This window comes from Corvus cornix, chromosome 12 (assembly GCF_000738735.6).
Source record: "Corvus cornix cornix isolate S_Up_H32 chromosome 12, ASM73873v5, whole genome shotgun sequence".
NCBI lineage: Eukaryota > Metazoa > Chordata > Aves > Passeriformes > Corvidae > Corvus > Corvus cornix.
The window spans coordinates 16,236,394-16,262,434 of record NC_046342.1 but is presented as its reverse complement, the minus strand read 5'-3'; the positions used below and the strand labels follow the sequence as shown (position 1 = coordinate 16,262,434).

General features: G+C 41.4%; 1 protein-coding gene across 1 annotated transcript in view; it reads right to left on the bottom strand.

The window, feature by feature from the left end:
* MITF (melanocyte inducing transcription factor) overlaps window positions 1-26,041 on the bottom strand; it is a 101,293-nt gene that overhangs the window by 7,760 nt on the left and 67,492 nt on the right. Inside the window, 5 exon segments of the mRNA XM_039558834.1 lie at window positions 668-724; window positions 3,265-3,382; window positions 8,887-8,982; window positions 10,330-10,413; window positions 11,536-11,763. Coding sequence (XP_039414768.1) covers window positions 668-724; window positions 3,265-3,382; window positions 8,887-8,982; window positions 10,330-10,413; window positions 11,536-11,763 — 583 coding nt within the window.

Genomic DNA, 26,041 nt, shown 5'->3' with positions numbered 1-26,041 from the left:
GGATAAAAGGCACAGTGTCTTTTTTAAAGTACTCTTCCATGTGCAACACTTTGAGGATCCAAAAGTCAAATTTAAATACCAATTTTCCTGCATTACCTTTTCAAGCTATGGAAAAGGCTTCTGAGCGGCTCAAGGCACGAAACAGTTTCTATTTTCTACTACTATAATGTATAAAAAGATAAGTTATGGATCCTTTAAGTCATAAGATGATCATTATTTTAAAATGCTTTTTTTTTCCAACTTGGAAATGCAAATTCCTTTCAAAAAATGAAGTTTATAAAATTGCCACACTCAGGACCCACACTGTTGTTTAAAGTCACAAATTGACCACATATCTAATACAAAACCAAATTAAAATTAAAAGAGCAAAATCGTGCAAGGTGGATTTGTTAAAAGCAATTGGGCCACATATTGCACACAGCAATTCCATTGATAACAACCACTTGGTTTATTGAAAAAAAAATTAAAATAGAATTAAAATTCAATAGCAGATTTAAGCACACATTTCATAAGAATTTGAGGTATTTGATCTGTGGGCATAACACAATGATCTAGTGCTTCATACTATGTGCAGTACCTCATTCAGATTTAAAACATCAGTACTTGAACACTTAATGCCCAAAATCATTCCAAGAATCAGTGCAAAATGTGAGGAACCAAAACTTACTCAAGTTGTGATTGTCTTTCTTTTGCCTCTCCTTAGCCAACGCTCTTGCTTCCGACTCTGTAGGAAAAATACATGCTGTGCATGTGAATGAAGTAATTAGAATTAAAATAATTCAATCACAACGTTTCAGCCTGTGAAATATCTGCACAGGAAGCCTGACGGATATTTGTCACACCAATTATTACCCCCATTCCAAGGAGCAAGAAGGGCCTCTGGATGCCAAAACACATCGCTGGGACTGAGCTTCACCTCTGCACCTGTGGAGCATCTCTTCCCACACTTCCCAGAGTGACTTCCACAATGGGAACGTTTCCCACGGAGGCCCTGACTCAGCAAGGTGTTTGAGGACAACAGACTGCTGAAATCCAACATACCTTCTCCTACGTCTGCACACGTATCCCACGGGAGCTGAACCTGAGGAACAGCATGCTTATGGCATTGCTGCCTGCTCGGGACGTGACACAGGCAGGAGTCAGAGCCTCTGCTCACCCAAACTAAGGCTACATCCTTCTGTGGCACGTGCACACACATCACCACAACACTCAAGGGATAACTTAAGTGACCTGTTAAAAACAGCGGATTTTCCAGCTACACTAACTGTTCCTACGACATGAACAAAAAAAAAGGGTGAAAAATTCAACACCTTTCTTAGCAATAAAGTTGGAAAACAACGGTTCTTGCTTCAGGAAAAGCAAAAAGGAAAGTAATGGCAGCCATGCCGCACAGAACTTGTCTCCTCAGCTCGGAACTGCCCTTCACTTGGCTCCACACACTTATTATCTATTTTTGATTATTCTATTACTGTTGCTATTAAATCCACATAATTATTAACTGTATATAATTATTAACTTCAGCATGCAATAGTATGGGAAACAGCACAACTAAATTTCTTCTTTTTAGTTCTTATTTGATTCTAAGCTTCTCAAGCAATTTAAAATATTTTTCATTTTTTGAAAGGTGAGGTCATTAATCCTTGCCCTGTTGCATTCAAATCCCCAAACCAGCAAGCACTTTGCAGTTCCACAGTAGGAGCAATGAGTGTATCATGTTTTATCACATGTTCCATTGTGGAAACAATCCCTCGCTGTCTCCAATAAGTTTCTTTCCTGTATTATTTTATTTCGATCTGAAAAAGACTCACCTAAATGAATTCTGTGTACAGGTGAGCCTAGCATATAAACATTAAACTTATTTCAGTTCTGTTTTGATGTATTTGATAGATTGAGGACTTCCATAAGACCACTTCACTCACAACTTCCCTTCTCTTTCTGCTTTCTTGGCCTGAAGCCTTAACACAAGCACCTGCAGCAAATCCACCAATCTGCACATCCAAGCTGGGCTGAGTTTGCAGTCTACAGCCCCTGAAACTTTCTAAACTTGGGGCAATGAAACTGCCTGTAATGCCAAGACTTTGAGCAGCTCTCCTCCCTTCCCACCCTCCTCTTCCACAGTTCCATCTCTGTACAAACTCTGCTATTTTCTAGTAGCCACAAATCATTGTGTGCTCCATGTGTCTTCTTCCGGTGCCGAGCTCAAATTCTGCGCAGTCTTATAAATGCAAATATCTGCCAGCTCAGAGAGGTGGCATTTCCTCCTGGCCTATTAAAATTGCTCCGCTTAAACTAATTCCTGCCCAGAACCTGCTTTGCAGCTGAGTCAGCCTGTGAGTTTTCACAACAGAAACCCAGAAAGATGACAGACAAGAAAGAAACCGGGCCCCTACCCTACTGCATAGTCAGTGATTCTGCTGGGCTTAAGAACAGGCATTTCTGGCCATTAATACGATTTTGCCATCAGTTCTAGAGTGGATCTCCATCTGTTCAGCTGATTCATCTCTTCAACCTTACCTTGTACATGTACCCTATGTGTGGTTATATCCTTCCAAGCAAGCAGAAATAAAACATGCAAGAATATGAAACTTTGCTTCAAACTATCTCACTCCTGTACACATGTGCTTGAGAGAAAGAGGCTTTAGTGTCCCACTCTCCTTCCCCTGCCTCCCACAGCTTGTTCTGAGCATTGCTGCAGGAACCAGCATAAAAAAATTTAAGGAACACATCATTTTCATCTTAATTTAGTGATGCATATTCATAGAATCATAGAATGGCTTGGGTAGGAAGAGACCTTAAAGATCATCAAATTCCAATCCCCCAAGTGCCTAATTTTACATTTTAAAGGATCTACATGTCCAGATTTCACATTATAACAGGTTGTTTGTTCACTACTGCCCACCCCTACTGAAGTAAAGCCCCAGTGTGTATCATTCCTTGACATGAATCCCACAGAGACTCCAGATGTGAAGTTTAGTTAAAGTTTGGTGTTGACAGAGCAAACAGTGACCCCAAACTAGAAAACAGCTCTGGAAGAGATGCATGGAAGCTTCCTGGAACACAGTATTTTCAACGTGCAGGCGGGACGATAACAATTAAGGACTTTTCTGAATTTTTGACAGTGAACACACACATGCCCACACATGAACACAGGCTAAAAGTAATTATTCACCCATATATTCTTCCTCTTAACAGAAATTGTCCAGTATCACCTGAATTCAAACCAATGATATTATTACTCCAAGGTGGTATTTTAGATGTATTTACCTGTGAGCTCCCTTTTTATATTAGGAAGATTAGCTGGACATGAGTTGCTGATGTTTAGTCCTGGAGGAGGCATGCTTTGGTTGCCATAAAGGTCAATCAAATTGCCAGACACAGGCAACTGGAAAAGATAAACAAGGAAAAGGATCATTTGGTTTGCCTTTATGAATGCCTTTGTACAGAAGAATACAGTCAGGATGTGCTAAGAAATCTGTGCTCTTTTCCATGTGCAAACAGAGCCTGCAAGAAGGTCAGCAAAATTCACAGATACGCACAGGCATGAGGGATAAAACATCTACACTGGGAAAATTCTGTTCTCTCTCCTCAAAAGTATGCAGACTTAAAATATTAAGAGGTAACAGAAGAGGTAAAATGCTGATGATATTGCTGGATTGTTGCTCCTTATTTTTCACTAAAACTATTACATCTATATCCCCAAAACTTCTCTGGTATCTGAAAGAGCCTACAGAACTCTCCCAGAGAAACCCTCCCCTTTTTCCAGGGATACGTGAGTGGAAGTACTTTGCAAGTTGTCACATGCTGGAGGAAGAACACTGTATTAATTAATCACATTTTTCATGTGATTTGAAAGCTACCTACACAGAAAACATTTCAGTTTACTTTGTTTTTCGCCTTACATAACAAGAACGCGCATCAGTAGGAGGAAGATTATTTTTACAGTAAGTTTCCTCAATTACTTGTTCACTCTGCTGTATTTTTTTAGGTATTTAAGCAAGAAGCTTTATACAGAAATAAGACAGTATTTCAACAAGACCTATCAAACCTACCCCTTTATATTGAAACATATTTAAAGAAGCTTGCAATTATCCTGAGTGGATTATTTTACCTTTATCTCATCTCTTATTTGTTTTTGAAAAGACAGGTATAAAACACTCTGGTATCTTATCTGAGTGGCAACACTTCTTATCATCACTGCTGCAAAGAAAACCAATCCCTCCAAGACACTGATCCTGCAGAGATTAGAGTAAGTATTAACTTTACACCCATGTAAATAATGCTGGTGAATACAATGCAGTGAGTCACAGCCAGGACTATTAAACTCCTACTGATGGGCCTTGCCAGACTGGGACCTAAGAAAATTTCTCTGCCATATGGAAGCAGATGAAATAGGAGTTGATATGTAAAGTACCACCAGCTAGAAGCCATGCTGATAGTTGTTGAGAACAGATAGTGGCCCATGACAACACAAAAGTCCCCTGACTCAATCTTTAAGAGACAGAGGAAAAAATGTAAGTGAATTCTCACTGAGAGTTAGCAAAGAAAGAAAGAAAGAAAGAAAAAGAGAAAAAAAAAAAAGAGTATCTAATAATGCTGCTCAGATCACAGCTGTCCTGGTTGTGACCTGCCCACATCAGTGTCAGGGTGACCACTCAAACTCACTGCTCTACAAGGCTGACCCTTGTCTCTTTGGGTCCCCCAAACACATCCCTGACACCGGCACAGCGAGAGCGTTACACACCCTTCTGACTTGGATGTGCTCATCCTATTCATGCTCCTAAGCATGGGGAAAGCACAAAGACCTTGTTTGTAGCCCAAGGACTTGAAGTTCATAACCAGACATGTGAAATGTAATTAGGAATTTCAGGGAATTTAGAAAAAAAAAAAAAGGAGATTTTTTGTTAGAAAACTAGAAACTGGCATCTCAAAGCCTGGGTAAAGCAGCCAGGCTGTAAAGAAACATGGAGAACACCAAGCTGCTTTCTTTACTGCAAGATGGACCCTGATGGCTACAACAGTTTGAGATTGATTTTTTTCCCCAAAGGTGTCCAACACTATGCCAGATTTCCATGTCAATAAACAGGACCAGTGTGAGCAACGACCACAAAAGGGGACAGTGAAGGCAGGCAGCAACTGCTGAATGTGCACATGTGCCTGGCTGCTAAAGGCTGTCCACAGGAATGCTTATCAGGGAAATTCACATTTGGGGGAGGGAGATGCCAACAGTCTCCACTTGAATCAGTGATCCACGAGCAAAGAGACTGATCAGCTTCTTTCTTTGACTGCTTTCCCCAGCATCCGAACTCCACAGGTCAAAGCTTCAATTGTAACGTTTTCCTACACGTGGTCCATGCTCGGTATGAGTCTCTGAGAGGCCTCTTCTCCAGGACGGCTGCAAGTCACATCTTTGGGACTAACTCATATTAATTCCTTCCAAATGAAAACATAAAGTACATGCAACACTCTGGGTCACCTCACATAAAATACCTGCAGCTAAAGGTAAGTTAAAATCAAGGCACATCCTCAGTTCACAATTACATAACAGTTCCCAGAGGAATAAAATCAGTTGACTAAGGTAAACCCAATAATCATTAGTGCAGGGTTTAGGGAACTGGCAAAGGGGAGAGGACCCCTGTGCTGAGGGCACTGGCTTGAGATGTACAAGACAGCAGTGTGGTGAGCACACAGAAGCAGCCACTAGACTTAAATGGGGCAAAAAAAACCCTAAAGGGGTTTATTATGTGCCCATTGCAGTGACACCCGGGCATTTATTTCAAATTATTCTTACTGGAAGAAACTGGAAAAAATTACACATTGTCTGCAAACATTTCAGGTCTAGGACCCTCGAGCCTTTCACTACCATCCTCAAGTACAAGATAGGAAAATGTCAAAACTTCCACAGCCATTTCATAGGGAAGATGGCATCTCACACTTTGAGAAAGACATGGAATTTTCTGGAGCTAAGGATGCTCCTTCCCTGTCTTCTCCAAATTCTAGCATGTTTCCAACCTCAATATAGTTTTCCTTACAGCTTTCTTAGCTATTTCTGGCTAAGAAGAAATTTAAATACAGCATCAGCCAGATCATCCACCTTTATTCTTCCAAAAAGCAAATGAAGGAAGAGTGGCTTATGCCAGGCTTAGTGTGTTATCTTCATTGAAACAGCATGGTTGAAAATGCTCTCACTTGTGAGATTTCATATTTCAAGGTCTTGGTATCACAAATTGCACAAACACACTAAGTAAAACAAATTTCAATCTTCCTTTCACTTTGCATCTGCTTCTTTTTTTTCTAATAATGGCTTTTATATAACAGAAATTTGAAATATGGTAATTATGACTGCAGATTCATCATAGTGTACATTCATGGGAGTCTGAGGCTTTCATTTCTCCTCCACTACTCCAACAAAACAAGCACCCACATTCTGTCTAAAATCACTGAGACATCATCTGTGTGATCAACAAGGCTGTTTCTAAGGTACCAGTACACACTGGAATGGATTCTGCATCCCAGCTTGCGCAGCCCACAATGTATTGTGATGTTCCCTGACCTACAAGAACATGTTCAGCAGCACTCCCTGTAACAAAACTCCTCTACAGTGGAGTTTGAATTCCAGAAGAAAGCCACATTTAGACAGAGCTTTCTATGCCAGGCTCTGGCTGGAGTTGATTAGCTGGATGAATTAATTGCCATCTCCACAAGAGCACTTTACACAGTACTCATTAATTCAATTACCAGGTCATATCTAGGCAGAAAACCTTCTCTATAAACTAGTCACCATTCTGTGATACTTTCCACCACAGATCTTATTCCACCAAATACCAAAGCTGACAAACACTCTGACAAGCAGTTGGTTGCAATGGGCCATTTTCAACTCGAGGTACTTGGAAACTTCCTTAGATTGCTCTGCACAGAAATCTCTGATTTTGCTTATCAATTAAGTACTGTTATCAACTGTAACAAACTGGTCCTTTTGTTCTTTGTTGGTTATGGAACAACAACTGCCTTTGTCACAGTCTCAGCGCAGCTATTTATAGGTTGTGTCTCTTCAGAGACCATTTCCTCCCTTGATTTCTCCCACCTCGATTTAGGCTCAGTATGTAGGCACTAATTCCTTATTAATAAAATGCTGTGTGTTTTAAGAGCTAATCTCTGTCCCAAAAGAAAAGTGCATGGTTCATTTTTTTCCCTAAACCAATTGTTGAGAAACATGGTTCAATCTCCATCTCTTCAGGATTGGTACCAGGCTGATTCAGAGACTGAAATATGCTTTTTTCCCTCCAGTTATTTAAATGTATTAATAAAGAAGTCCTAATTTGTTTCATATCCTTATTTTTCAAACTTCACCACACAGAGTGGGAAAACTTTGAAATTCCACAGTAAATGTGGATCAGGCAGTCTTTACAAGGCTTCTTGCCAGGCAGTGAGCAGGAGGGATGCAGACTACCCTGAACACTGACTACAGGCACTCCTTGCACCAAGAGAGTGCAGAGTATCCTTCTGTCCCTGTCTGGAAGCAAAGAGCCATGCTGGGGTCCCTGTGAAACAAGAGAAAAAGAAAAGCACGAAGATATCCAAGTCCCTTCTGAATTAATCGTCCCAACCCAATGGAACTTCAGAGAAAGGACTCCAGAAGAACCTCATCCCTCAACGAAAAAAAAAAAAATTGAAAAACAGATTAACTTTTTGAAAGCTATCTTCTGACCGTTTCTTGAGGTTTTCTCTCAAATTCCAGGACAGCTGCACTTTGCAAGTCAGATTAAAGGAAAATTTATTCTCTCTAGCAGGACAGTGCAGCTATTTCCCTGTGTACCCAAAGGGCACTATTTAGAAAGGGAAGCAGGTGGGCCGCTTCCTGCGTCATCCACCACGTCTCTGAGAGGGCTGTGGGAATCTGTGGGAGCACAGGACTACGTTAACATGACACCAGACAACTACTGTCAGCAAATGTAAACCTATGCCACAAAATCAATGCTCTGTGGTAAGCTGTAAATTTTGGCACTAGATAAAACAGAAGCAGACGCCAGCACTGGCAGACATCTACTCAGCCAGATCTAACAGCATTTAAGCCTAAGGCAAAAAATTCACCAGAGCTACCCTCCACAGAAGATCAAAATCAGATTATGCCAGAAGTACGATCATATTAATTCTCAAAGCAATGTGAACCAAACCAAAAGAGCCACTTGGAGGAAACCTGTGCCTTCCCTCAGTGCTTTCTGCACTTCTGTGCTCTTGGCTTTTATCACAGGCTTCCCATGTCCCCTGCCTTGTTCAGTTTTCAACCTTCTGTATTCCTTCCCCTTTTGTTTGTTTCAAAGATTGCTTTTTAATTTATTTTTTCTCCTGCTAAATTCTGTAACATCTTTGCTGTCATCTAGCTGGGGACTTCTCTCCAACTGAGCACAGGCTGAGCTAAAGCTGTGATGTTAGAGATAACAGAGAGTGTCTCTGGATAGGGATGCTAACACATAGCATACAATTTCTTAGTCAAATATGACAACATTCAGGAACCTGGGATGCCAGAGGTTCCTTCTTTTCTGAAGCCAAGTATAAAGTCCATGGCAATATTTAATATCAGTGGGAATGAACTACTCCTGGTAGCAGTTTACTCCTCTGTTGCAATCCTCTCACCACTAACCTGGAAATAAGAAAAACAAAATTGTCCTTTGTAGTCTCTCAACCTGACTCCAACTCGTATTTTTAAATTCATGTTTTTCATTGGAACTGTATTACCTTAAGATCTTCAAAGAAAAACTAATTACACTCCATGGAACAATGCAATAACTACTTAATTGCAAGGAAGAAAAGTTCTGCTGCAGTTTTGCTTCCTCTCAAGGAGAAACAATTAGACTTAACAGGGAAACCAGAAGGAAAGGACCATTGTACCGTGTTTGCCATTTGCAGGGCTGGGTCCACTAAGCCGAGGATTTCTTCATTATAACTGGACTCCAAACTGATTATGTCATCAATCACATCATCCATCTGTAGCAGAAAAGGTGGACAAAGAAACAGAACAGTTTTCAGCATCACTGGGACACAGGAGCCTGACAAAGCACTTCAGCCCCACAGCAGAGGCACCTGTGCAGTTGTGCAACCCCTCAGTCATGACTTCTGCTATCCAGGCAGCATACCAGGGTCATGGCAGAGCTGATGCTTCATGGTCCAACTCCCTCCTCCCACCAGCAGTTACCCTGCACTATCTGCCCACGGACACACTGTTCCTCCCAGCAACAGCAGAGGAGGAAGCTGCCCGTGGAATAAGTGACTGTAAGGACACGTCTCCCTCTCCCCACTGCAGCATCGCTGCCTCTCCTCCACTTCTTCCCTGCATGGGACCAAAACCTGGGCACAGACAGGAACAGCCCTGGACACCTGCAGGGAAGGAGTGGGAGCAAAGATTTGCTGCTGGCCCTCAACAGCAGAATCCATTGGATTTGTGTCCCTCATACACCCTCCTGGGAAGCACCACTCAGGGGCAGCTCAGAGCTGATTTTAGGTGGTACAAAACATCTTCTTTCAGAGGCTGGGCTGGAAGGTGCCTCCACAAGCTCCTGCACAGGCAGGAGGAAACAGCCCTTCACAGCACCCACGCACATGCTCCAAATTGTCCTGCAGAATTGACTATTTCAGGGCAGGACTGACTATTTCCTTTTTGCTCATTATAAAAAAGGAGCTTAAATGACAGAGATCTACAAAATCAATGCATAATGGTGATGGTAAAAGTAGCAGTACATGGGATTTTTTTATCAGCTCCAGAAAGTGTGATCACAACAAATTACATCAACTGGAAGTGAGGGCAAGAAAGGAACTAACAGTTACAGCCCATACCCAAAGTCTTGTTACTGATTCTGGTAAGAATAAAAACCCCTTAGTTTTAAGAAAAATAATGAAAATACAAAAGGGTCCACCTTTTTCCACCTGAGGATGAGTTACCACAGATGGATTAAAGCCTTCTCATAAAATTTTTTAAAACGCAAGTGTGATCTGCACAGAAATGTGGACTTAGAGGTTATCAGGGCAAAGCCACATCCATGCAGTCTTGGAAAATCCAGTTAGAAAAGATTTCCTGATACAAGACCTTAAAGCATGGTTGATGTGCTCTTCTGCTGTGGCGTGACAGTGCTAGAACAGCATGAGCCTTTTCCAGGTATCTTCAAGCAACTTTTAACATCAATGCTAATAAACAACATTGCTGTATTGTACCTTAAATACGTCCTATATTCAACTTCTTAAAGACACTGTGGGGCAAGTTTATTTTTCAACATATCATGAAAGAAACATGCTCATGAGAAAGGGGAACTGTGCTCCACCTCCTGTGTCATCCAGTACCTGCATGCATGATGCTCGTGAGTGTGTATTCAGAGCCGGGCACTCACTCTCAACCCTGCTTTGCTCTTCAAATTTATAAAATCCCTGCAGAAATAAGGGAAAAAAAAAAAAACAAAAGAAAAGAAAAAAAAAGGAAAAAAAAAAAAAAAAAAGAAGAAGAAGAAAAAGCAAAGCATGGATCCGAGTTCATGGCACAGTCTCAGTCCCAAAAAGAGCACGAATTAAATAGTGTCATGCACACATGTTCCCGATGACACAGCAAAGTGAAGCTGTAAATATCCTCAAGAAAAAATTGTCTGGGTACACTGGGACAATAGGATGGAAATATCTGATTTTCATTTTTTTTGAAACTATGGAGCACAAGTATTTCCCTTGCATGTGCAAAATACGTTCTGTGATAACTGTTTCTCCGAGCTGTGCAACATTTTGCTCACGGAACGCATCTGTACTAAAAATCTGGCACAAAGGCTTGAAGGAGGGAATGAGGGGACAAGAGGAACTCTACAGTTGCCTCCTACTTTTCATGTTACAAAAATTCGGACATGATTCTTATACTTGTTAATATCTTCCCAACCATTTTCCTTTGAAGCCTGAGCGCACATGTAACACCTAACTCAGTTTTTGCCAGCAAAGATTAAGACAAGATTGCAAAGGACTTCTAGGCGTAGGCTATTGAAGTCCTGTATTTGCAGCACTGGAACAGCAGTCAGTAACATTTTAGGGCATATTAGCTAGGATAATCTGGCCTTCCAGCTACGCAGGAGACTTACTCAAATTTTACCACAAAAATACCTAAAATATCTCAAAATAGCTTTGTGCAGTTATTTTTGCTATACTCTTTGCACTTTCTAGACGAATGAGCCATAAATAACATTATTGCAGAAAGCTACATCTTACAAAGCTGCTTTGTATTCTCCAAAGGTCAATTATTCACTGTGTGCATCAAGGAATAGGATGGGGAAAAAGAAAAGTAGTTTTAGTAAGTATAAACTAGCTAAAATAATTCAAACAAGAGGAAGCTAGAGGGACATGGGTTTTTTGCCAAAAATATCTATTAATCAGGTGGACACAGAAGTAGCAGTTACATTTCCACAATGAACAGAAAAGATAAACAGAACATACAGTGAGCAAATATGGTTTAAAACAACTTAATTAAAGCAGATTACAACTCCATTTTACTGGAAACACCAACAGGAGAGTTCTTACCTCTTTCTCACAGTTGGAGTTGAGGGTGAGCATAGCCATGGGGCTGTTGGGTGCGCTGCTCCCCGTTCCAGGTGGCATGACATGATCCCCAGGCTGGTTTGGACATGGCAAGCTCAGGGCTTGGTTGGCATGTTTATTTGCTAGAGTGGTAGAGAGGTACTGCTTTACCTGCTGCCGCTGGGCCTGCTGAATGTGGTACTTGGTTGGATTCTCAAGGTGAGTCTGCACCTGTACAACACAATTTAAAAAGGATTTTATTGTTTTACGACATCATTGCAGGTGCTATGGACCTGAGCTATACATTTGTGACATAAGGACCAGCTATTTGACAAAGCACAAACCTGTGAAGCTCCAAGAAGTCCACAGTGCTTCACAAACTGGCATTTGGTAGCAAGGAATCAGTTTATGATTCGGTCTTTCAACAACTGACTTATTGTCGCTACACCAAGAAGTTCCAGATATTTTTCTACAACGTGAGATTTCTCACTTAAGACCAACGCTCGGGTTTTCAGTTCCTACAGACACTCCAGAACAGTCAGTTCTGAGTTCAGACCTTCAGCTATGTGACATTTAGTTTTCACTAAAATATGGAGAAACGAGTAGTATTGCAGGACTCATTTTACTTGTTAGTAGCTAACAATTAAAACCAAGAAGTATGGATTGCTATCCTTAATCCACTGTCAAATAACAGAGAGATAACAGGTTTGTTATCAGTGGTTTAAGTTTTGAATGTTTGGGTTTTTTTTAAATTAATACCTTGGTTAAAATAAAAGAAGAAAGGAAGACACCTTTTTCTGCCTACAGATTATTTATATCTCAGATATACAGCATAAATCATATACAAATAAGACAGCCTGTTTATAAACACATCATGCAAATAAGATGCAAGAAAAGAAGTGTTTCAGTTCAGATCAATCACTGTCGTCAGCAACAGCTATTTTTGTATTTAAGATAAGCTTCTCAGTACTTAGAAATTTTTTACATACAAAATATGAAAATCCTCATACTGAACAACTGTTGCACACCCTAAATAAGCAAGAGAAGAAAGGCCATTTTTTTTCCCCATTAAAATTTTCCACCATATCCTGGAAACTCTGTTACCATTCATTGATCATTAACGTTGCTTTCGGAAGGTAGAAATCAACCCAAAATACAGCAATACACTGAGAAGTTATTTTGTTTTAAAACAGTTCCATTAGAGCAAACTTTTGCTGTTACAAGAGACCATGCATGGCCCTCACTTACTGGTGTGAAAGAAATTAAATAAAGAACCCAGGACACCAGAGGAAAAGGGTTTCCTGTGCACTGCACACCTTCTTAGCAACAGGTTTTACAACAAGTCTCCAATAACTCACCTGATAATGGTTATACTCAAGCATTTCCAGCATGCTACCTAGAGGTTGCAAGAGAAGAGACTGCAATATCCTTTGTCTATGCTACTCCAGTTTGAGGGATCCACATATGGAAGCGCAACAAAACCCAGAAGAGCAGAAGAAACTTGATGGCCACTGCTCAGACTTTTAGTAACCTACACTAATTAGCATGCAAGTGGAGAAACAAACAGTTCACACAAGGCCTCTTCTTGGAAGTTATGCAAGTTTAAGTTAAGCTTTAAGTATTGGTATCTTTTTTTTCCCCCAGCTTTGATGTCATGCTTTTTCATAAACATAAAAGGACCTTTTAAGCAATGTGCTATCAAAGTCAGATTGACAGTTCGCTCAAGGCTAATTCACTATTCAGCTTTCGTTCCAGTCGTACTAACACACAATGGTAGTTTTCTTTAGCAGGAAGGTTAAAAGTTTTTAAGTACAGAGTAAGAAATAACTGAATAAATGCCCTGTGAGCCTAACACATATTCCCTGGCAGTGGCTGCCCTGGATAAACCCACAGGGCTCTGCAGTCCTGTCCTCAGCTTTGCAGCACAACCCAGGACTGGCAGCAGAATGTGAAGCACCTGAAAAGGCTCTACCCCATCTTCAGCTTCCCTGGCGCTTCAAAGCCATTAATTCTATCTCAACCTAGAGTTGCAAGAAGTTTTCCAGTTGAGGAATGGCTGACAAAGAGCTAATGCATGTTCCAAATGCACTTTTCTGCACTTGGGCACAGTCCCCTACACCTTCCAGAACTGATTTTTTCATTCTATCCAACTCCTTGACAGAAGTCTGTACTCAAACACAGGTATAAAAAGTGCCCAACTGGCATTATCTTCTGAAGCCTCAGCTCCCAGGGAAGCACATTAAGACAGCATTTCTAGAGAGTTTAATCTGCTTTGTTGCACTGTATCAATAGACAACACTGTGCTGTGATAAGTACAGCACTTACTTTGTCAGTCCCAAACTGCATTACCAATTTTCCTATCATCAGTGCTAAGAGCTACACTACACCCAGATAAGTCTGGTTTTTACTAAATTTTCCTCTTCCAAGTAGATAAAGTCGGCAGTAAACAAGCTATTTATGTAACCCTTATCTTTGAATATGTTATTTTAAAGAACAAGCCCTCCTCGCCTGACAAAATCTGCACACTCCTTTTCCTCCACAGGCATCAGGTGTCACTGCTGTTCTCCATCCCGGGATGGGGCAAAGTCCCTCCTTTCTGCACCCGCCACCTGTCCACTCTGCACACTCCAAGGAGAGAGACCAACAAAGCTCCAAGATCCACATCTCAACACTGTATCATCAAATACTACATTATTTATAACATAAACCAAAACACTTAACTGAATCCACTACGTGTCAAGTCTTGAAACACACACTGCCTAATTGACAGGATTTTTGTTGGCAAAACACAAACTTACTTCACAAGAACATACTCCCCCTCTGACTTTGTTGTGCTATTCTACACTAAAATATTTTATTTTGCTACTCAATTATTAATTTAGGGGTTTTTTTAATGGCCTGTGCTGCTTTCAGCATGCCAGGGAAGGCAAGTTCTGAGTTCACATGCCACAAGCTCACACAAGTCCAGTAGTGAACCAAAGAACACAGAGAACTGCCTTTTCTGTCATTAAGTTGCTCCAAAATGACACAAAGATGATATTCAAGGACTAAATATTCTTTTAATCCACAGCTGCCCAAGCACACTTCCACATTCAAATACAAGCACATACAATTATTCTCCAAATGGAGGAGCACGTGATAACAATTCCCACAAGAACAGGAGCTCCCACAGGACTGAAGCAGCTTTAAACGTGCTTCTTCTTGGACAGATGTACCAGTTTGAACTGCTCCTGCTCTGACTGAGTGTGAGGCCCAACTGGCTACACAGAGAAAACTTGAGTTTGATTCGCTGTTTTGTCACTGGTTGCCCTCTTGAGCTGCCTTAAGAGTTCCATCACGGAAATCTGGTGGGGACTACCTTAATGAACTCCATGCTGTTTGTTGAGACTGCCTTTAGCCTAGAGCATCCTATTCTGCAGACTCTACAGCAAAGGCAACCCAAATGTGCCTTCTTGGGCAAATGTCCCAAGATGCCCCAGAGTCACCCTGCAGATAAGCCATAAAGCATTCTTCCTTTTTGACAACATATCTCATGAGCAAAGAGTAGCAAACAAACCCCCCCCACAATGAAATTCCACTACCCTGAACTTGAAACCGTAAATAAAAGCTTTGACTTAAGATCTAATTTTGGTTCTCAGCCCCTTCTAGCATTTTGGGTGAAGAATAGTTCTTGTTGTTCATTCAAATTCATGAGACACAAAGTGCAAGATGGCAAATTATTGGTTTGGATACACTTCCTAAGAAATGTGACTGAATGAGAACATGAAAGGAAAAATAAATCAACTTGAAACCAAATCCTCTGGATCTCCAAACCTCTATCTCCAGCAATCTCAACCAAAGTTTTGGCGCACAGTTACTCAATTGAGTAGAACACTGGTTTTTGGGCATTTTGGTATTGACAAACAAGAAGTAATGTAACAATTATTATCATCACCTGCAGAACTTCAGAAATGAGCTAAGACAAGATGGCAAAGACACTAAATTTATCACAGGAGGGTAACACAAGAATTTGGCTACAAGAGTAAAGCACTGCCTTAGAAGTAGAGCCCCAAAACTGGTTCAGTTCCAGAAGAGCCTTCAATGCCACCTCAGCAGCATCTCCACGGTCTCCATGGGCTGCCTCCAGTATCAGGCACTCCTGCACTATGAGTCTCTCTGTCAGCCTTTCAAGTTTCATCTGCTCTTGCCATGCTGACACTGAGAAGGATCTTTTTTCCTCAGATGAAGCACAGAGAAAGGCAGTAGAAAGAAATTAACTTGACTGCACCCATGTGTAACCCAGCTCAGGCCCTACAAGGCTGAGCTGGGCTAGAAAAGGGTTGGATGGAGCCACCCTGATTACTTGGCACTCATCCCTCACACTTAGAAGTACCCTGGAGAACACCATTATCTGAAGCAGGGGAAAGGCTTTCTCATACCTTCACTCATCTTGACATCTACTGCTAACTCCAGTGCATACATCCAGTTCAAGTATCTGAGTAGCTGCCCGTCTTCTTGCACATCACAGAAAGAACAGTAATAACCCATATAAACAGAGCAGATTCCCAGCCCTTGGGTTTGGTATCAATCAAGCAAACATTTCATCAATGGCTTTCACCAGCTTTAAGCACACACATCATATCAGTGGGAATTTTAGGTGTACTTCAGACTACATTCTTCAAAATCTGCATTATATTACACAGTGACAGAACCTCTGAGTAGACCCACACTTCCTTCAATTTCCAAAAGTAAAAATATTTCCCATTAAGTGATCGGGGGCTCAGGAATTTAAACACAAAGCACACGGCTCAAGTAGTTCCTCTGCATGAAGCCAACACAAACAACTGAAACAATACTGCTGATACTTGCTCCTTCTGTCAAGTCTTGCTGGGAATCACTCAGACTTAATTTGCTAACGACTTGCTAATGATGGCAAGAACTTGGAACAGTGCTTCGAGGCAGCAGAGCAATGCACCACCACTTCCAGTGGGTATGCACCGACCAAATTCCTTCTGGAGAGGCACCCAGGAGAGCTCACTCTTGGGCAGGGACAGACCAGGGACAGCCTAATGGCTTGGTAAATGTGTTTTGCACAGCGTAATCCAGAAACCAAACGGCCAACAATAAAACTAACAGGGAACTTACACCAGAATAAAAATATTTAATGAACTGTGGCGTTTACTACCAATCATCCTCTAGGAAAACTTCAAGGTCAGAGAACCACAGAAATATTGAGGTTGGAAAAAACCTTTATGATCATCAAGCTCAACCATAGCTGGAAGTCAATTAATTGCTGTAGGATCAAGCTCTGAGCCACTGGTACATCTGGATGAAGGTAACCAGGCTCAGTGAATTGGTCTGGGTTACTCACACACTGCTGAAATTTGTCCTTGCACAGGTTTGATTTCTTTGCAATGGGTAACTTCTGGAAGCAAGCACAAACCCAGCAGGTCTTGTGCTGAGAGTATTTCTTCAAGGTGGAACACCAAGTGTTGGTTTTCCCATGTCAGTTACTACTTCAAATCACAATATCTTACTTATCACATCTCCAAGTACTGCTGCTTTCAAAGCAAAGCTGAAGATGCCCCAAAATCCTCTCTTGGTGCAACACAAGTGACCAAAGGCCATCACAATGCCAGCAGCTCCAGGCTGCCCCACTGTTCTGGCCCCCACGAGCTGGAAAGGAGCATATTCCTGTTCCCAAAACCACACAGAAGATTTTTCTCACCAAAAACATCACTGAAGCTTCCTGTGACAGTAAAACTCGGGCACAGGGACATACCAGAGATGTTCAGAGGACAGTGAACCAAGGGGGAGGAAGACTCTTCTCCCTCCCCACCCCCCCCCCTTTTTTTTTTTTTTAATTAAAAAGACCATTTGTTTCAAGCAAATTGCCTAAGGAGTTACAGTTTATAATTACAAGTAAAATACTTTTTGGTCAGTTTTCTCGGTTCAATAGAACTTTTTGTTGCCTAGACAGCTAAATGTCATGGGATTTTTAAGAAAAGTTAGAATTCTGTGTCATTTAACAATTAATGGTACCCAAAGAAAAATGATACAAAACCACATCCACTAACTGATGTGTTCTTCAAGGGCTCCAGGCTTCAGCTGTGTCCACTGCACATCCATGCCTGTTAACCACGCTAGTCCTGGGCTTCAAAGCTGTTTCAACCCATCACTTCCAAGTACAAAAACCCTGCAACAGCAGGAACAAGTTCTTTTCTAGGACTTTGAACAAAAATAGGGAGCTGTATAAATAACCGTTCTTTGTGACTAGGGGAAAAAAAACTGAGGAGGATGACACATGAGAAAGATAATCAATTAGTGCCACTTACAGTGAGAGTGATTTACTCTTCTGAAGTTTTCCAGTACAGGTTCAAGATTCTATTAATCATATTCACCACAGTTTGGTCACCAAGACTGAAAATCCTAAAGACCATAAAGCCCCTTCAATTAACTTCATTAACTATTGACCGTGGGTTTCACTGCAATGACAGGAAGTACACTCCTACCACCCAACTCGGAGCAATCCAAATAACCAGACAATGGTTTAACTCATTCTCAAAGACATCTTCTCACATGCTGCATTCAAACATTAAACAACATCACATTTTCCCCCCTACAGACGTCAGCGGCCTGAAGTAGCTTCACACGAGAAGTTGAGTCCTCTTGCTTGCTGAGACCTTCCCAGTTCTCCAAGATGGAACAGCCACCTCATTTATAATGCCATCAAAATTGATTCCCCATAGGGCCACTGTGAATTTGGTAAAAGATAAATCTTTTCAGTAACTTCTCCAGCTGCCATTCTCCCCTTAATGCCAAATTCTCTAGAGTACATTTGTTCCCCTTTCTTTTAGCACATTACCCAGGAAAAATGGCCAGAACAACACTGACCAGAAAGCCCAAGAGCAAGAAAAAGATGAAAAGTAACTTATACTGACTGGGGAATGACAACTATGCTGAGCTTATTCCATCATTTTACCTCAGGACACAGCAAACACAAGGAAACTACATCAGTTAGCACAACAAAACTCTCTGGTTACCTAATTCACCCCAAACCCCTCTGCACTTGAAAACCAAAGCAGATAGGAGAAAGTTATTTAAGATCTGGCATTATGATTGCAGTCCAAGTAAGTGGATCCAACAGTCATCTTCAAGTACAAAGTTATGAAAAAGAAAAGGCACATTGTACAGAATTATCATCATTTACACAATCAGGGATTGTTTAGTCCATCACCAAAAATTCCTCTGCGTAATGTGACTTTTCATCCAAGGGAAAGACATGAAGCAAACAAGAATAAAGTTTTTGTAGATTAGTATTTAAAAACTGTGCTTTAGCTATAGAAGCACATGACAATGGTATCTAAGGAAATTAAAGAAAGGTTAGCCAAATGTATTCTAGGAGATAGGAACTGATGTAATTTGCAAGTTAGTGGCCTGCTGGCTGCCATTCTATGAGTGTGGCTTTCAGTCAGGACTAGGTCCTTTGAAGTCCTGCTACTTTTCTGTTAGGAAACCAACATTTCAGCTGTTTACTTCCCAACACACATGCCATAAATTTTTATTTTATACAATTTCTGAGACAATACCAAAAACCACTGCAACATTTTAGGACAGACAAGGAACCGACTCCAGAAAACGTCAGGCACAAATCTTTTGCAATGATTTTACCTACCCCAGGTGCTTCAGAGCGTAAATATTTTGACTTCACAGGGAACAACAGCAGCCACACAACTGCATCTGACACACAAGTTTGAGTTATGGTACTACCACAGTGAAAAGCTTAATTCAAGCACCACATATTTAGGTCCACTTCTGCCACCCTTCTCTGTCTGAAGGAAGCTGAGAAGCACTTGCATCAGCACGAGAGGGTTTCAGATTGCTCACAGTAGGACACCAATGACTCCTCCTCACAGCAATTGTCAAAGATAGACATAAAGTTGCTTCCAAAATGTCTTGCAAGACTTGGCATAGAGATGTGAATTCAAGAGGGAGCAGAGTCACAGGACTACAGATATTTCAGCTGCCTGAAAGCCCAAAACCAGCTCAGGCAGATGGTCTGAAGCCACCTCTTCTCCCTTGCAAAGCCTTCCATAGCACAAGCACAATTCCCCACCCTTCCTACAGCCCAAGCAGCCCCAACACAAGATTCACCAGACCACTCTAACACAGATCCCTACTGGCTTGTAAGAGTCACATTAGCGGGGTAAAATAACTTGTCCAACCTTATCTTCCTCTGGGGGTTGCCAAGCACAGCGTCAGCCAGCGCCAGCTTGGAGTGGCAGTCACGTACTGGCAGCCTGGGCAGGACTGTCAGTGACATTTCCCAGGGGTCACTGACCCTGCCACTGTTCCAGCCCTCAGTAACCCCTGCTAAACCTGAGGGACAGAGCATGGAGCTCCCAGGTCTCTGGTGCACTGTAAGACAGCTGGAAAAATGGGTGTTTTAATGAGCCCACTGCATTTGCCATGGCATGGAAGAGGTGCAGAATACCCATCCTCTGCCCAGAAGGGCCCTGACAGGTCGGACTGCAGCTTAAATCACATCAGCCTTCACATGTGCACAGGGTTTAGAGATTCTGGGTATATTTCTGGAGCTGAAACCCAAGACAGAATGCACTCTGCTATACAAAAGGAGAAACATGAGTTTTCCCTCAGCTGCTGAGAAGCCCTGAGGATGCAGTTTCCACAGGTGAGAAGAGGCATCCTTCTCCTCACCTGGTTTTGCTCAGGTTGCTCATCCATCACTCATTTGTCAAATGTGAAGAACACAAATGGGGCTGGGTAAAAATAATGGCACCTTTCATAGAAAATGAATAATGGAGAAAACGGAAATCAGTTTTATAAAAGATGTTGGGTAAAAAGCAACCAGAGCTAAGCTTAAAACAGTACAAGAGACAGCACATGCTGAATTTTAAATAAAATTCCTGAGTATCGACTTCCTAGAGATGTAAATTTACCCATGTGCAGAATGGCACAAGTTGTTTGCTTGTCCAGACTTTAAGAAATGAAATTCAAGTAGATTCAAGATTTTAATGCAGTAAATCTACTTTGCCCCTGCATGAGCTTCTCTTAATGTGCCATGCAATACTGATTTTCACAGGTGAAAATTAACTTAAAATTAGCTATTTTGCCCAAACTGTAAATAAAAAGTGCAAGAGTGGGAAAAGCACCCAACCTGTTGCTTTCATAAATCTTAAAACCTCATACCCTCAAACCTGGTCTCATTTGTCACTATAAGGTTTGTGAAGGGTTGCTCAAATATATAGCATATGGACACAGACCTGTGCCGAGATAACTTCCAGTGCTGAGGAGTGCAATTGTTGGCATTTTGGGGCTAAGCAAGAAGGGAGTTTGATTTACAAGTCTTTCAAATCCTCAGCATTAGCCTGTGAAAACGAATTGGTGTTCAGAATACTGCCTGTGGGTCACTGAAGCATTTATTTACAAAACTTCAACATCCAGCACTGAAACACAAGAGACATAAAGATGGCATGAGATCAAAATCTATCAAACACCCAAATGCCACACACAGAAACAGTTGTATCCTTCTCTTCTTTAAATAAAAGCCATTTGTAAACTCAAACACAACTCTTGGGTTATTACAGAAAAAAATCTCCTCTTTTTGGGGGCACACTGTACATCAGCAGGATGTCATAGAATAGTTCGGGTTGAAAGGACCTTTAAAGGTCATCAAGCCCAACCTCTACATCTTATTGCTAACTTGTCCAAAGACATCTACACTTCTGACCTACTTGTCTGGAAAAGATCAAGTGAAAGACTGCTCCATTCATCAGTCACATAATTCCACAGGACATGTTGGGCCGCTCTCAAGGTCACTTACAGAGCGCACACCAAGAGCATGCCACCAATCATGATCCGAATGTGAAAATACAAACCCAACCTTTGCAGGCTGGAACAGCTTTTAGCATTGACTGGAAAGTCTTCCTACCAAAGCTTTCAAAGAAGCATCCCAAAAATAAGAGTGAAAATAGTTTTGGAAGGACCATTTATTTTAACAAAGCACTTGGCAAGACACTGGCTACAGCACAAAGGACACTTGTCCTGGAACACACCTGTTTGGAGGGGATCTGCTTTACAGCAAACACACAAAGCCACCCAGAAGACAGCAAGAGAATGAAAACTGTGTTAATTCAAACCAGTTTTACACTGCTAACATGCTCTGAGCTTCTACATGTCACAGCAAATAAATAATTTGAAGGACTTAGCTGGGCTCTATACCACTTTGCCTACAGCTGATGATGTCTCATGTCAGCCCCAATATGGAAGGCTTGAGTAAGCAGAAGAATAAAGCACTCCAGATACATCCATTTTATTCACACCCCTAATATGATCATTAGACACAGCCTAAAATAATAATAAATCGCTGACTTCCCTTACATAAAGGAAATGCAAGCTGGCTTACCACTGAACTCCTTGATTTTTATCCTTCTGCTCAACGAGCTGTGCTGTTATTTATGACTGTATTAAAACCTACTGAGTTACAATAAAAGAGTTTTGGTACCTCAGAGGGCTTGATCATCACGTCCGCTAAGGTAAGATAATCCAAGTCACCTTCATGCAAACCCAACTGGTTTTGATTTGAAGCATTGTGCTAAATACCAGAACAGCGGTTTTTTTTGAGGACTTTGGCAAGCCACAAAGGTAGGTCACTCCTTGTGTGGAGTGGCATGACACCGCTCTGGAGGAGAATTAACCCAGGGAGCCAAATTGATGCCACACAGAGCATTCAAACTGCAAGCCAACACTGTCAGGGTTACTTCTGAATGATGGTGGCTCTTCCTTGGGAGTAGAGTACTGAAATCCAACACTTTCCCATAAAGCAACATCACATCTTTTCTTTCCTGACATGTCACTCACAAAGTAGATACCAGAGCAGACACCACAGCAGCCACAAGAGATGAAAAGTAACAAGAGTAAGAAATTAAGTATGCTTATTCCCCTCTAATTTTAAACCCAGAAACCACAATGGAATTTAGTGTTTTAGTTATTTCTTAGCTAAAGGCATGTTACCATAATAATTCTGCAACGGAAAGACATATTTAGGACAAATAGCCATTAGGCTGCATGACCTCACCTCTGCACCCCATGATCTTATTCCCGTAGCAGTCAGACAGTAGCGACCGTCTGGCTCCCAGAAAAAATAAGAGTAACATGGGCTCATTTATTAAACAAGGATGCCAACACTTCAGCCCTTTAAGATCTCAAGCTTTACATGCATGGAGTCATGACATCACAATCTATTTTATACCTACACAAACAAGATACAGCCCCTTGGCTGATTTTGTAATCTTCCCCACACCTGCCCCTTCACGTCTTCCTGGGATGAGCTATTGAAAATCCTCCTCCTTATGTTATTTCACATTTGCAAGCAAATAATTATTTACACTGTGAAATGAGAAGTTGCTGTCCACACAAGTAACTCTTGATGAGGCCAAAGGATGGGGCACTGGCAGGACCATCAACTGAACAAGTGAAATCTTTTGACAAAACCCCAGTCCGCTGTCAGGAGCCCTGTTTATATTGCAGTTGTAATAAAGAACTGCACTCAGGTTCATTACTTCAACAGATGTTGCACAAGCATGTTCCTTACCACAAAAACTTTAAAACTGAAAAATAGGTTATATAAAGAGACAGTCACAATTCTCCCATGATGTTTTTCCAGCATATGCACAAACCTGTCACAGCAGCACTTGCAGCACGTGAGCAAATATAAAACCTCCAGCCAGCAAGGGACTACAAGCTCTTGATTCTCTCCTGTGTGAAGTCCTGTCAAGGTAAGGGTTAGGGCTCTTTCTGCAAGACTGGAAGCACATTTTATTACATAACACCAGAAAAATTCCACCTTTCCAAACATCTTACAGAAAACTCTTTTTAATGATTTCATCTGAACTTCAAAAAAGCACAAGCCATCGACTCACCAGGGGAGGCACACTCACAAAACACAAAGGAGAGTGTGTGTTATATCGTTCCAGTTCTCCAAAGGTTAGCTGCAAATACGAAGCACCGAGAAATTCAGAAGTAATAGTTTGTCAGAAGATCAAAATGTCTTTTGAGAAAGAAATTCAGGGCCTCCAGGCTTGGTCTCAGAAGAATCCTGTTTTAAACCACACTTGACCCACACTATCGTAACCCTTGAAGTGCTATTGCAAGAACAGAATGACGTTCACAAGGGGAAAGAGGCAAAGTATCTTTCACTAAAGCTGTATTTATGCAAAAAATCATGCATCTCCTTTTAATGCTGAAAAATACAAACATGACAAATTATGACATGTATTTCACAACATACCTCTCATCACTGATGGACAACATACACAAGGTTTTAGCTGCTCAAGAAACTGTATAGGAACATAACACAATTCAAGGCAACCAGATGCTAGAGTTAGGGATGTAATTAGAGACTAGATGGGGATTAACTAGATCTTAACTCAGACTTCCCCACCTCCCTTGCCCTTTTTTAAACCTCAAGTATAAACCCATTTTAGCATGTCACTACTTTACATGATGGAATAAATTTTTTTAGAGATCTTACTGCTTAAAAAATGCAAATTAGCTCACACTGTAGAGTTTATTTTAAATCAAGTTTGAACAGATGAAAAGTAAAAGTTTAGGGTATTTGAACATCTGCTGGAGCCAAGGAGATGCCAATACATCCACCATAGCCAACAATGTGGTCTGAGATGTGGGACCCACAGGGGAGTGGTTCAGAACACGATGATGCATTTCATGCCATTGGTTTCAGACCAGCTCTGGTCTGCTCTCTCACACTGGACTCCCAGGAGTGGCTGGATGACTCATGGTCTCCTCATTTAATTTCCTCTAACAAGAATCTAATTAATACTCATCAACAGCACTGGGCAAAAATAAGCTAATATGCAATATGTAAGGGCAACTGGGAATTTACTTCAAAATCATGTTGCTGCTCCACACTGAAGGCAGAGCCAACCCCAGAAGGTGCCAGGGCTGACGTCCAACTGCTTGTTCTTGCCCTGCCACAGCAGCTCCCTGTGACACAGGTACAGATGTTTGCAGGACTACACCAACCCATGCAATCAAAACCACTAAACTGATTTCTAAGAAGTCACCTTCCCACGGCATGGGGGTTAGACTAGATGATGTTTAAGGTCCCTTCCAACCCACATTATTCTAGGGTTCCATGACTGAGTAACAGCTAAAGCTGTTTCTGATTTACTCCATCAAGTTGCCTATCGATTATGTAAAGCTGGCAGCAATAGCTATCTGGGCATTTTTTCTGGAATTGCAGCTACCAGAGAAGAAAATGCAAAGTTGAACTGTGTTCCTCTAACATTTATCTGTCATTGTTCCCTGGGTCCAGTGGCAGTCAGCACATTCCTCACTCTGCATCCAGAGAGGAGAATCCAGATACTGTGTTCAGATCATGCAGAGCCATTGAGACCCAACTCAGTCCTTGCAGCCTTTAACCAAAGCAGACAAACGGAATTAATACATTTCCTTGGGGAAGGTGCAAGTTCAGAGAGAAGGCTTTTCTAAGGATAATCCTGCAGAAGCCCTGGCTGGAAGCTTTTTCCTCATTTCTTAGATGCAGGGAAAGGCAGAAGGCAATTCAGAACAGTGACCCACAGAGAAAGTGGCACTTTGCACAGAGTGACCACTGATTGCATAAGCAGCACTCCAGAGCAGAAGGCACCACTTTTCTTCCCTCAAAAAGCCAGTGTACGAAAAGGATAAACTCTTTTGAAAAGCCACAGTAGCATGATTAAATAGTAATTTTCCTTTTACACAGCAAACCGTACAGGGCTGAACCCTTAAGGAATATATGAACTTTCATGTGAATGGAGACCATTAAGTGCCCTGCAATGAATGGTGCCTGTGGTCCAGAATTCATTTCCTTTTAGAAAGCAAAGAGGATGGAAGGCTTATGATTGCTACACACAACTGCTGACTCATTCAAGGTCATTTTATTCCCTCCCTAAGCAAACTGTTTCTTTGAGACACAGGTATTTCAGCAGAGTATGGTTTTGGTGGCAGTCAGGAAGCAGAATTGTATAATAGACAAATTAATACTACAGAAAAAATGCTTTCAGACAGCTCAATGGACAACTTTTCAGTCAGTAACTTATGATAATATAGATGACTGCCAGTTTTTTAAATAGACGTCTCACTTCCCAGAATTTTCTGCTTAACAAGACAGAAATTAACTTTAAAGCACTATTTTAATAAAGCAGGAATTAATTTTAAAGAAGTTTCTGAAATGTTAACGTTGGTCAAAGGGACAGCCCTACTTCACCTGAGGCTGTAGCAGAACTAGCAGCAGGTCTTCCCCTCAGTAAAAACAAGCTGTCTCACCAAAAGCAGGCTTATCACTTAGGTGCTATCAGGACACAGATGCTGGTTAAGGGCAACAGCACTCTGGATCACTGATATTGGTAACCTGGAATAAGTTTTTCCTGACAATATCACTCCCAGGGCTGCCCAAACCCAGAAGGGAAAAAAAAAAAAAAAAATCCACACACCTATAGAAAAAACA